This window comes from Chlorella variabilis (genome assembly GCF_000147415.1).
Source record: "Chlorella variabilis unplaced genomic scaffold CHLNCscaffold_8, whole genome shotgun sequence".
Taxonomy (NCBI): domain Eukaryota; kingdom Viridiplantae; phylum Chlorophyta; class Trebouxiophyceae; order Chlorellales; family Chlorellaceae; genus Chlorella; species Chlorella variabilis.
In genome coordinates, this window is record NW_005435080.1 from 1,368,705 (window position 1) to 1,380,141 (window position 11,437).

General features: G+C 68.3%; 3 protein-coding genes across 3 annotated transcripts; all 3 read right to left on the bottom strand.

Annotated features, from left to right (window-relative positions):
• Positions 1–312: 312 nt before the first annotated feature.
• Positions 313–1,814, bottom strand: CHLNCDRAFT_59657 (hypothetical protein). The gene is made up of 5 exons (XM_005848470.1): positions 1,561–1,814; positions 1,209–1,439; positions 958–1,073; positions 684–857; positions 313–599 (listed from the first exon to the last, which is right to left on the bottom strand). Exons 1-5 carry the CDS (start codon positions 1,726–1,728, stop codon positions 422–424), a joined length of 867 nt encoding a protein of 288 aa, XP_005848532.1. The 5' UTR covers positions 1,729–1,814; the 3' UTR covers positions 313–421.
• A 1,281-nt stretch (positions 1,815–3,095) lies between these two features.
• CHLNCDRAFT_145058 (hypothetical protein) lies at positions 3,096–6,667 on the bottom strand (the record flags this gene model as incomplete). Its single annotated transcript, XM_005848471.1, has 9 exons — positions 3,096–4,142; positions 4,301–4,375; positions 4,544–4,762; positions 4,917–5,065; positions 5,255–5,423; positions 5,661–5,756; positions 5,959–6,045; positions 6,179–6,393; positions 6,517–6,667. 9 exons carry the CDS (start codon positions 6,665–6,667, stop codon positions 3,096–3,098), a joined length of 2,208 nt encoding a protein of 735 aa, XP_005848533.1.
• A 367-nt stretch (positions 6,668–7,034) lies between these two features.
• On the bottom strand, positions 7,035–10,459 carry CHLNCDRAFT_145059 (hypothetical protein; the record flags this gene model as incomplete). Its single annotated transcript, XM_005848472.1, has 9 exons — positions 7,035–7,679; positions 7,866–7,928; positions 8,145–8,288; positions 8,417–8,734; positions 8,946–9,092; positions 9,310–9,561; positions 9,729–9,795; positions 9,968–10,039; positions 10,209–10,459. 9 exons carry the CDS (start codon positions 10,457–10,459, stop codon positions 7,035–7,037), a joined length of 1,959 nt encoding a protein of 652 aa, XP_005848534.1.
• Positions 10,460–11,437: the final 978 nt, after the last annotated feature.

Below are 11,437 nucleotides of genomic sequence, written 5' to 3' on the forward strand. Positions count from 1 at the left end.
CGAGAGCTCATTTCATGGCAAAGATCAGGCTTTTCCAGAGCTCTATGGATGTGGAGGAGGCCAACACTGGATCCGGATGGGGCGGAATCCGGATGGGGCGGCACCAACACTGGAGGGCCACCGACACCGACACCGACCCGCCTGACTTCTTGCGTCCCCGCATCGACGGCTGGCATGCTGGGGTGCCAGCTGCGATTAAAGGTGCTCCACCCATGACACCATCCTTACAATATGGTATCCGTGCCAAGCTACGCCCTTTGCTGGCTGCCAGCTGGGGTTAATCGCTGCTCCTATTGCGGTGCCAGGGAGCATTAGGAGTTTGCATATTACAACAACGCATTGGAACGAATCAGGCGAAAAGTAAAATGGGGGCAAAGAATGTGTCAATGTCGTGCGTGAGAGCAAGCTTCCCTGAAAAGAGCTAGCGCATCAGCTTGCTGACAAGACCTCTCATGCACTTTGCCAAGACCCTGTGGCCTGCGGGGCCAGGGTGCAGCGCGTCTGGCATGAGCCGCGCATCGATGGCGCGGCGGTCGGGGGTCAGGAAGCGCTCGCCACAGTCGAGGAAGTGCAGCTTGCCGTCCAGCCGCGTGTAGTCCCTGCAGCAGCAGGAGCACATGATGGACATGGCAGGGACAGGCCCAGCAGAACTCCGCCCGCTGCAGCTGTGCCGGCGGGCGCACCTGAGCCGCGCATTGACTTGCTGCAGTGCATTGGTGTAAATGGACGGCCAGCTGTGTGAATTCTGCTGCACGGGAATGCCGGTGCCGCTGTTCGTGCTACGTGGAAGCAGCGCCATCACCACCACTTGAGTGGAGGGCATCTCGCTCCGTATAAGTTGCGCCGCCTGCTGCACCCTGCAAACAGCCGCCAATGGCAAAAAGAGATGGATTGCCTGTGTACGATGAAGAACAGGCGGCGGCACAAAATGGAATGGCAAAAGCATTCTTTTCCCACCTTTCCGCAACTCCAGGCACCGCCGATTTCAGCGCCCTAGCTGCTCGTCGCACGGATTTCCCCCATGCAGCGGCTCCAAGGTCATTCGTCCCAATGAAAAGGATCGCGACTCTGGGCTGCAGTGGTCGGCAGCAGCAATGACAAAGCGTCCCAGGCAAGGTCAAGCGAAGTAACTTCGCGGGCTTCCGGCACCTCCCCAGTGTAGGAACGACCCAGCCAAGCAGCGGTGTGCGGCAGGAGTGTGCCCTCACTTGAAAAGACGATGTGGGCAGCTGCCCGTTCTGCAGCCGCCAAATGAGATTGGCCGCTTGATCGCCAGCAATGCCTGCCACACCCACACGCCACCGCCTTCCAAAGTAGGCTTGGAGCACCTCGGGCGCCCCCTTGCAGGTGGTCCGTATCGTTTCGTCGCATGGTTTGCAGTGGTCTGTGCCACGCCAGGCTTCAGCCAAACTGTCGCCGTAGAGAAGCAGCTGATAGCCCTGCATGGACCACAGCAGCACACCAACTCGTGCATGCCCGCCCACCAGGCGCCGCCCGCCGACCACCCGCCAACAGCGGTTCAGCAGGGCTCTGCAGGCTCGCTCGCTGCGACCGCAGCACCTTGCCCCTCTTCTTTGCAGCCTTCAATTCCCGCAGCTGCCTGCTCCAGCAGCGGCGCCAGTCTGGGTTGCCGTTGCGAGGAGCGGGCACCTCGCGCTGTGCGGCACTGAGCTGCAGCTGGGTGGCAGCTATGGCGATTGCCAGAGCAGCTGCAAATAGTAGATACATAGATACATGCCCCGGCGGAGAGGCAGACGGACAACCAGAAATTCAGCCGTCACGGGGTTCCCATCAGCTTGCGGGTGTGTATGTATGATCGTTGGGCAGAAGAAGAAGAAGAAGAAGAAGAAGAAGAAGAAGAAGAAGAAGAAGAAGAAGAATACGCGGGACGCGTGATTTGTACTTCGCCGTACTGGGAGGAAACGGGGTTTCAAGCCCCTGGCTCCCGTGTGTAAAAACGGGGGGGAACAAAGGTGCAGGTCAGCCTGGATCGATCAGCCGCCGCCTCTTGGCCGCCGCTGCCCGCCTCCCCGCCACCTGCGCCAGCGCCGCCGCTGCAGCTGCTGCTGCTGGAGCCGCTGCCGCCACCGCTGCCGCCGCCGTGGCCGTCCCCTGCCCCGCCGCTCCCCCTCCCCACCCCACCCTCGTCACTGCGTTCACTGCCGCTGCGCCCGCGCGGCGCTTCGCCTGCCTGGGGACATCCTGTGGTGCCTGCCGTTTGCCGCGCCGAGTCGGCGGGCGATCCGCTGCGGCATCGTTCTGCCTGCGCCGAGTGCGCCTGTCTGCTGCGTCTGCTGATCCGTCATCGCGCTGCCGCCGCCGCCGGGCAAGCGTCATCATCCTTGAAGGTGCGCTGGGGCCCGCCTGCTGGGATCCGCCCTGCGGTGGCTGGGGAGGCGGCGGGGGTGGGTCACCGGGCAAGTCGGGCTGGGGCCCCCTCGCATTCCTGCGGGCTGCCAGCAAATTCATGCAGTTTTGCACCGAATGCTGCGCCACCACACGCCGTGTCTCCAACGGCCCGCCAGCTCGGCACAGGCAGGCGTACCGCCGCAGCGCCGCTTGCTTGTCGCCGCTACCCCACCCATGTCATCTCGATTTGCGGCCTGAGGTACTTGAGCGGATCTGCCAATATAAATGCACAACGCCTCCTGGGATTTGGCGCTAGGTTCAATATCCCGCCGGCATGTCGACATGTGACGTCGGTTGCACACCGCACCGCATCCGCCGGTTGCACACCGCACCGCATCCGACCCATACACACAACTGCTTTACAGCAGGGCACTCCGTTAGTAGAGAGCGTAGAGTAGTGCACCTCCTCGAGAAAACAAGGTGCAGATAGAGAAACCGGAGTCAGAACAAATACAGTAGAGCCGGAATGAATCGAGATAGAAAAGGAGCAGAGGAGTCTGTTGCAGGGACTGTAAGTAAGGTGTAGAGAGTGTGAATATGCAGAATTGATTGATGGGTGGAGGGTAAGGAAGCGATGAAATTGCTGGGTTGGGGATGCACATGCATTCGTGTTCGTTCAAATGAGCTCTCGCTGCCAGAGGTCGTGCGTTCGGGTGTTCCACGTGCGTGCAGCGCATGCCAAGTGATCAGCCAGAGGAAGTGGCCAGGCTGCGCTCGCGCGCACCGGGGGCCTGGCAAAACTCGCTGGCTCTGTTGATGGCGTGGTGATGGGCGGCGGCCAAGGGATGCCCGACATCCACTGCCAGCAAAATGGCTCCAGCAGGCAAGACGCAGCGTCCGGGCTGCTGGGCGGCTGCCCCCTCGCAGCTGCCCACCTCCACACGGACCACCTCGCAGCTGGTCACCTCATCCGCCTGCGATGCCACATGATACGCCGGCAGCCCCCCGCTGAGCGAGGCCTTCTGCTGATCAGCAGGCTCCCCCTGTGACGGCTGCGATGCCTGCTGCTCCCCGCTGAGCGAGGGCCTCGGCTCAAGCGGAGGCTGCTGCGACAGCTGCGAGGCCTGCTGGTCCCGCCCCGCTTGCGAGTCGGAAGGCGCCGGGCGCTGCTGCACTTCCAAGCTGCCGCTTGCTGGCGGGCGCTGCTCCTGTTCCTGCTTCTGTGCTTGGTGGTGGTGGTGCTGCTGCTGCTGCTGCTGCTGCTGACGCTGCTGCTGCTCCTCAGGCACGCCCTCCCTTTGCGCCGACTGCTGCGGCTGCCACATGTCCATCACATGCGAGCGCCGTCGCAGCGCGCCTAGGGCGTGCCCTGCATGCTGCTGCTGCTGCTGCCCGCCCTCGTCCTCTCGGTGGCGCGCCCGCTTCTGCGCCTGCTGCGTGGCGGCCACGCCGGCGCAGGCCTTGACCGCGGAGGCCGCCGCCTGCTGCGAGTCGGGCAGCGCCTGCAGGCGCAGCGCCATCAGCTCCTGCCGGCATGCCGTCATGCTGTACAGCACCCGCTCCAGCTGCCCCACCACGCGGGCAGGGGTGAAGGCCTGCGCGGTGCGCCGTGCCGCTTCCGCAAGGCGCGCCGCCAGCGGGGCATCCTCCAGCACGCTGAGCACGCGCTGCGCCAGCTCAGCGGCATCCCCGACCGGCGCCGTCAGGCAGTTGAGGTTGTGGGTGGCAAAGGACCCCACCCCCGCAGTCTCGGTGGCAACCACCGGCAGCCCTGAAGCCATGGCCTCCAGCACCTGCCAAGGAGAGGACAGGGGAGAGGAGAAGGGGCGGGTCAGTGCTGGGACCGGTGCTGCCCAGCGCCACCGCCGGGCCAACCTGCTGCCCATTCCTGTTTGCCTGACACAGGCCTTGGCGGCTGGCAGGGGGTGCTGGCACGGGCGTGAGCGCTCACCGGCATGCCCCAGGCTTCATACTGGCTGGTGAAGAGGAGGCAGTCGTGGCCGCGGTACAGCTGTGGCAGGCGGTCCTGCAGGCAAACAATGGGATGGCTTTGGGACGTGGTACGGGGCTGTGCTGAAGAAAGCTGGGTCGCGGAGGCATGCTGTGCTTGCCATCATTCCCAGACGTGACAGAGCATGGCAGAGGCGTGAGGTAGCTCTGGCCTAGCAGGCAGGCACAACGGCAGTGTGTGCACCTGCGGCGGGTTGATGTGCAGGCTGATGCGCAGGCTGCAGGTGTCGGCGAGGGCCTGCAGCTGGCTGGATGGCTCCTGCTGGCACACCCAGTGCACCTCAACAAGCCTGCTGCGGTTGACGAGGCCCAGGGTGGCAATGGCGCAGTCAAACCCCTTCAGCGCCAGCCCGGGGTTTCCCACCAGCAGCACCGAGGGCCGCCGCTCGCCCGGGGCCGGGGGCTGCGGGCGGGAGGGGGGGCGGGGAGGGAGGCGGGGGCCATGGTGGGAGCAGCACCCAGCGAAGGCATGCTGCAGGTCGGCAACGCTGCGGCACGCTCTGCGCAATCAAGGTCGGCTGCTTGGCCCAAACTCTCGGGCATGCTGGCTGCCACACCTGGTAGGCAGGGGAGGTCAGCACTTTGGTGGGGGCAGCCAGGATGTCGGCGGCAGGTGGGCCCGGCTCAAAGCGGGCGCAGTCCACTCCGTTGTGCACCAGCATGCAGGCCCGCCCAAACTCCTTGCAGATGATGCTCTGCACCGCCTCTGCAGCGCAGGGCAGAGCGGGGCGGCGAGGCAGCAGTCGGGCGCAGCGCACGGGCTGGCCAGCATGGCGGCTCAGGTGCACAAGCGGCCTTCCTCCTGCGGGCCGGCTTCCGCCACAACAGGCCTGGCCTCACGGCTCCCACACCCCTGCCATATGCCCGGCCACCCCACCCAGCCCAGGGCGCTCACCCGACACCGCGGCCAGCGCCACGGGCAGGTGCATGGCCTGGTGGAAGAGGGTGTCCTGGGCGCGGCAGCTGCCCGCCTCGCGGAAGCGCACCGGGTCGCCAAACAGCCACTCGTGGCCCTGCTCGTAGTACAGCACAGGGGCGGTGGTGCTGGTCAGCCACTCGGGCACCTGCGGCGCACAGCAGGCAGGGGTGGCGCTGATGCGGAGGGGGATTGGGGCAGGCTGTCGGCGCGCTGGTGGAGCAGGCTGGTGGTGGTGGTGGTGGTGGAGCAGGCAGCGGTGGTGGAGCAGGGCGCCGCACCTCGCTCGCGGGCCAGCCCGCCAGCGCGCCACCCACACGCACACCGCCACCCTGCCCCACCCGCCCCCCACACGCGCACACCACCACCCTGTCCCCACACGCACCTGGTGGAAGATGCCTGTGACCACGACGTCGCAGGAGTCCACGTCATACACATCACGGAAGCGCTGCCCCAGCCGGCACACCACGTCGGCGTCCACCTGCGGCAGGTGTGCGCGCGGGGCGGGCTGGGTGTGCGGCAAAGAGGAGGCAGGGAGGCGGGGGGCGTGATGACTGCGGGCTGGGGCAGTGAGGGCCTTGGCCGAACAGGCTTTTGGGCGGGTGGCTGCAAGCGGCAGCGGCGCTGCGTGGCGACAGCATGAGGCTGCTACCGCGGATGCTGGCCCGGCCACTCGCCTGCACATCGCTCCAGGGCGGCACCGCCGTGTCTGCCAGCTCCGAGCGGGTGAGTGCCACCACAGTGTGGCCCCGCTCCCGCAGCAGCCGCATCTGTTGCAGGGAGTGGGAGGGAGGGGTGGGTGTCGCACGTGGTGGCAGGGAAGCTATCAGCAGGCCGGGCCAGGCCGGGGCACCATGGCAGCCTTCCCCCACACCCCCCAATGGCGGCAGCCTGTCAGCCAACGGCAGCGGCGGCCCTTGCCTGCTCCAGCAGCATCTTGAGGCCTCCTGTGACGTTGGCGTGGGGTATGCAGTAGGCGACTTTGAGCTTGCGGATGGGCGCCAGCCGAGCCGCCTCCCCCTTGCGCGGCCCCAGGCTGTTGTGCGCCTGCTGCAGCCAGCTGTCGCCCCAGTCGCACAGGCGGCATCCGGGGGCCCAGTTGTAGGGGCATCCGCAACCTGAAGCACAAGCAGACAACAACCTTGCTGCGAATTGGTGGGGTGCGGACCACCGGCAATCGGGCCGTCCACACCGTGGCGGCGGGAAGCGCCACCACCCAAATGAACCTTGACCGGTCCCACCTGAGTAGTGCAGAGTGGGGCCAAAGGGCAACAAGGGAGGTGGGGGCTTGAGCCCTGCCGCCGTGCCTGGCGTGGGGGTGCTGCCGGTCGAACGGCCAACGGCGGCAACGGCTGTGCCGCCGCCCACCACACCCGCTTCAGGCAGAGTCATTGTGGCCGGCCTGCCTCCCAACAGCTGACATTGCTTTTCCCAACACCAAGCGCCCTCCTCGAGGCGTCGGAGGCTCTGTTGGAGGGTGTGGGTGGCCCAATGTGTGGTAGTGTGCACAAGTGTGCGTGTCAGGGCCTCTGCGCGTCGTGAAAGAGCAAAGTTGCACCGATGGTTGGGTTGAATGCGGCAAGCGGCGACTCCGCCGCAGAATACGCGCAAATATCAGGGGATACCACGTGGCCAGGCTGGCAGGCGCCGAGATGGTTGGTAAACTTGCTGGGAGATGGGTGGATCTGGTGTTCCATTAAATGTGGGTGCTTCAGTGCTTCAAGAAACAGCAAGAAATTCCAGGCTGGGCGCCCAGCCGCTACTGCGCAGCCGGCGAGGCCGCCGGCGGCGGCTCGGCCCGCTCCTGCGCCGACGTCAGCTGCTGCGCCATGAACTCAATCTGCTGGCGGTAGTTGGCCCGCATCTCCTCCATGTCCGCCTGAGCCTCCTCCAGAAGCTCCTCCTTCTCCCCCAGCAGCTCCACCGCCGCCGCCAGCCGCTCCTGAAGGTCGGCCAGGCGGCGCTCGGCGGCCGCCGCGCCCGCCCGCGCCGCCTGTCCCGCCGCCGCCTCGGTGGCCGCGCGCACCAGCTCCTCCGACAGCTGGTCCCGCGTGGCCTCCAGCTGGCGCACCTGCTGCTGCAGCGCCGCCACTTGCTGGTCGCGTGGCCGCGTGCCGCCGCCGTCTGCCGCCAGGCTGGAGCGGCTGGCAGCCGCGGAACCCCACAGCAGGCTGCCGCCCACCTTCAAGCTCTCATCCTCGGCCGCAGCTGCAGCCGCATCTGCTGCCAGCTCCTCGGAGCTGGAGGCTGCGGCCACGGAGCTGGCCTGGCGGATGGGGGCGGCAGAAGCGGCGGCAGCAGCCTCCTGCCCTTCCTTGACCAGCAGCCACTTGAAGCCGGGGGCCGCCAGCGCGGGCGGCGCGTCGGCGCTGCCGTTGGCCGCCTTCATCTTGCCCTCCAAAGCCTGCCGGGGTGGAAAGGATTGTGTTGTGTTGTTTTGGGTTGGTCAAAGCCAGCCCCGCCAGGCCAGGGCAGGGTGGCTGGGTGCGGCGAGGCAGCAGCTTGCACTTGCCCAACAGCAGTCGGCACCCCTGGGGCCTCCTGCCCGCGCCCCTGCTCTCCTCCCCCACCAACACAGCACCCTGCTCACCCGCACGGCGCTGAGCGCAGACAACTCCCGCGCCTGCAGCGACTCGATCTGCTGCGCGTACACCTGCGCGGGCGGGGGGCCCAGCGGGCGGCAGGCAGGCAGGCAGGCAGGCAGGCAGGCAGGGGTGGACCAGGGTGCCAAGAGCCAGGGCAGACGGGGCCCTCCGCCAGCTGCCGCTCCTGTCCCACGCTGGCCCTACCTCCCTTGTCACATCCACAGGCCACCCCTCCACACAGCCAGACAAACATACACACACACACACACGGCACAGCCACGCACCTTCTCCAATGTGTTGAGCGAGTCCTGGGCGGAGGCCAGGTCGGAGCGCAGGTGCCCCGCGGTCGTCTCCGCCGCCCCACGCCGCTGCCGCTCAATCTCCGCGCTCTGCTGCGCCTCGGCCAGGGAGCGGCGCGCCGAGGACAGCTGCGGGAGGCACGCCGGGGAGGCAGCGGGGCGGGGTGGGCTTGCGCGGTGCAGGAGGAAGGCCTGGCAGGCAAGCACCAGCCTCATCCACACACATGCACCAGCCCCAACACCACACACACACACACCTGGTCGGTGGCCGCTGCCAGGTGCTGCCTGGCCTCTGCCAGCTCCCGCCCCAGCTGCGCCGCCTGGGCGGTAGCGGCGGCGGCCGCCGCCTCGGCGCCGCGCAGCCGCTCCTGCAGGCCGCGCTCCGCCTCCGCCCACGCCGCCGCCTGCTGGCTGGCCGCCGCCTGCATGGCCTCCAGCTGGCGCATCAGCGGCTGGGTGGCCTCCGGGACGCGCGCCGCCGCCTCCTGCTGCCGCGCCTCTGCCTCGGCGCACCGCCGCTGCAGGTCGGCCACCTCCCCAGCCAGCAGCTCCTCCCGCTCGTCGGCAGTCGCGCGCTGCAGCAGGGCCCGAGGGGGAGGCCACGCACAGGGTCGGGGCGGTGGTTACTGAAGGCAGCGGTGCAGCCACACGCCTGCAGTCGCCGCAGCCACCTGCGCACGCCAGCACGCACCGCACGCGGCGCCCAGCTCCCCGCTCCCAGCCACGCCTGGCGCCAGCGCCATGCCTCCCCCGCCCCCAGCGCGGATCCTAGGCCCCCTGCCCCACCTGCCGCTCCAGCTCCGCCCGTAGCTCCCCCACCGTCCCCTCCAGAGACTCCACCCGCGCCTCCGCCTCCTTCAGCCGCCGCGCAGCACCCGCCTTGGCAGCCTCCGCCGCGCGAGCCTCTGCCGCCGCCTGCGCCTCACGCGACTCCTGTGGAGGACGGGCGCGGGGCAGCAGCGGCAGAGGCTCAGCACGCAACGCACAGCGGCCGCCACTTCGGCTGCAAACACCCCGGCAGCGGGCGCCGGCGCCACGCCGCAGCAAGCAGGCGCCGCTGCCTGTGCCGCCGGTGCGGATGCGGGCGGGCGGGGCGAGGCGAGGCGGGGCGGGGCAGGGCGAGGCGCACGGGCGCCGCGGGCCGCCGCACCTCCAGCAGCCGCTCATAGTGCTGCCGCTCCGCCTGCAGCTCCGCCGCGTGCTGCTCCCTGATGGAGTACAGCTCCCCCGCGGTGCTGGCCCGCTCGCTGACCGCCGACGCCGCCTTGGCGCGCTCCGCATCCAGCGCCGCCTGCAGCTCCCTGGCCTGCCCCTGCAGCTCCTTGGCCTGCCCCCGCAGCTTCTTGATCGTCTGCTCCTGGGCCAGCTGCTTGCGGCTCAGCGCCTCGCCCTCCTCCATCACCTGCAGGCGGCGCCGGGCCAGGCGGGCGAGCCGCGCGGGGGACGTGCAGTCAAGGCGCAGGTAGCAGGCGGCAGGCGGCAGGCACCACGCCGAGCTGGCTGGCTGCGCGGCCGCCTGCGGCATGCGCCGACTGTACCACCTGCCATCAGTACCGCCTCGTACCACACCTGCTTGATGATGGCATCCTTCTCCCGTACCAGGTCATCCATGCCAGACAGCTTCTCAGAGCCGCGTCTGCAGGGAGGGGCAGGCGCGCGTGTGTGTGTGTGTGTGGCGGCGCCGAGGCAGGAAGCCGAAGGAATTGGGCATCAGGGCAAGGGCTCAGCTGCGCCGGCAGCGGCTGCGCCAGGAACTATTAGCGGCGCCAGGACTAAGCTGCGAGGTGTGCATGATGCAGGGGCCTCACTTGAGCGCGTCCCGCTCCTTGGTCAGGGCATACACCTTGCGCTCAGCCGCCTTGAGCTTGGACTCAAACTCGCTGCACGCCCAGCAGCACAGCACACGCAGCACACAGGTCATGCACAGCGCACAGCTCCCTTGGCAGCAGGGTCGTGCGCGGCCCACGGCAGCCGTGCGGGCACCGCAAAACAAGCTGGCAGCTGCCTCCTGCTGGGCTGCGTTTCACCCCGCGCCCAACCGCCACCCACCTCTGTATCTCCGCCACCGCCTCCCCCTCCTTGCTGGCATGCGCCAACTCAGCGTTGCGCCTCTGCAGCGCATCCGCGACCTCCGCCATCTGTGCCACCTCCTCGGCCTTGCGCTCAATCTGGCGCTCCCGCACGCTGAGCGCCTCACGCAGGCGCAGCACCAGCGCCCGCAGCGCCGGCGCATCCATCGCCGCCTCGTCCTCTGCCGCATCTGCCGGTGGCAGCGGAGGCTGCGGCGCCTGCTGCGCCATGGCCGGCGCTGCCGGCGCCGGTGCCGCGCTGGGCTGGGCTGCAGGAGGCGGCGCAGATGGCGCTGCGGCATCCACGTCTGTGCCTGCTGGGGCACCTGCTGCTGCTGGTTCTGCTGCTGGTCCTGCTGGGGGCACGGGAGCAGCTGGTAGAGCTGGTGTGGCCGCTGCAGCTTCAAAGGCCTGCAGCGCGGCACTGGGGGAGGCAGCTGCAGCAGCAGCAGCGGGAGCGCCACCTGACTTTGGAGACTGGCCTGCTGCCTCCACAGGTGTGGCCGCTGCCTGTGCCTGCTGCTTTGAAGACGCTGTCTTCGCAGCAGCGGGTGCAGCAGCGGACCCTAGCCCTGCTGCTGCCGGTCCTTCTTCATCTTCTGCTGCTGCTGCTGATGGCACAGCTGCTTGCTGCGTGGGCGCTGCCACTGGTGCCGCAGCAGCCGGCGATGCACTGGGGGCCGGCTCACTGGATGGCAGTGCAGCCACCGCTGGCTTGGTGGGCGAGCGTGGGCTGGCTGCGGCCGGGCGGCTGCTGCCAGGGGGATGCTGCCGCCGCTGCGAGGAGGAATCCTGCCACGGCTTGCTGGCCACAATAGCAGGGGCTGCTGTTGGCGACGGCCCTGCCACTGCCGCTGCTGCTGCCTGTGGCTTGCCGGCAGGCTTTGCCTTTTCTGCTGCATTGCTGCTGCCCGACTGCAGCAGCTCAGGCGGCAGCGAGTCGTCGCCAACGGCGCCTGGTGCCTCCAGCGCAACCGGCGACCCGCCAGCATTTGAGCCCCCCCAGCCCACGGCTCCTGCCTCGCTGCTATCCCCTGCTTCATCCTCCGCTCCTGCGCGCACAAACAGAACACAGCGGCGAGCAGCCTCTGTGAATAGTCGGCACGTGTAGCTGTTGCCCCGGGCTTCCAGTGGCCGGTACTCGAGGCCATGCGTGCAGTGAAGCAGCAGCACCACCCCCACCCCCACCTGGCAGCCCCCCAAAGCGCT

Bases quoted from the DNA above. Each gene is read 5' to 3' on its own strand.
- CHLNCDRAFT_59657 (XM_005848470.1), bottom strand. From the start codon at position 1,728: ATGTATCTACTATTTGCAGCTGCTCTGGCAATCGCCATAGCTGCCACC. The intron at 1,440-1,560 runs GTGCTGCGGTCG...TGGTCCATGCAG, and splicing joins CTGCAAAGAAGAGGGGCAAG to GGCTATCAGCTGCTTCTCTA. The intron at 1,074-1,208 runs GTGAGGGCACAC...CGACCACTGCAG, and splicing joins TGCCCACATCGTCTTTTCAA to CCCAGAGTCGCGATCCTTTT.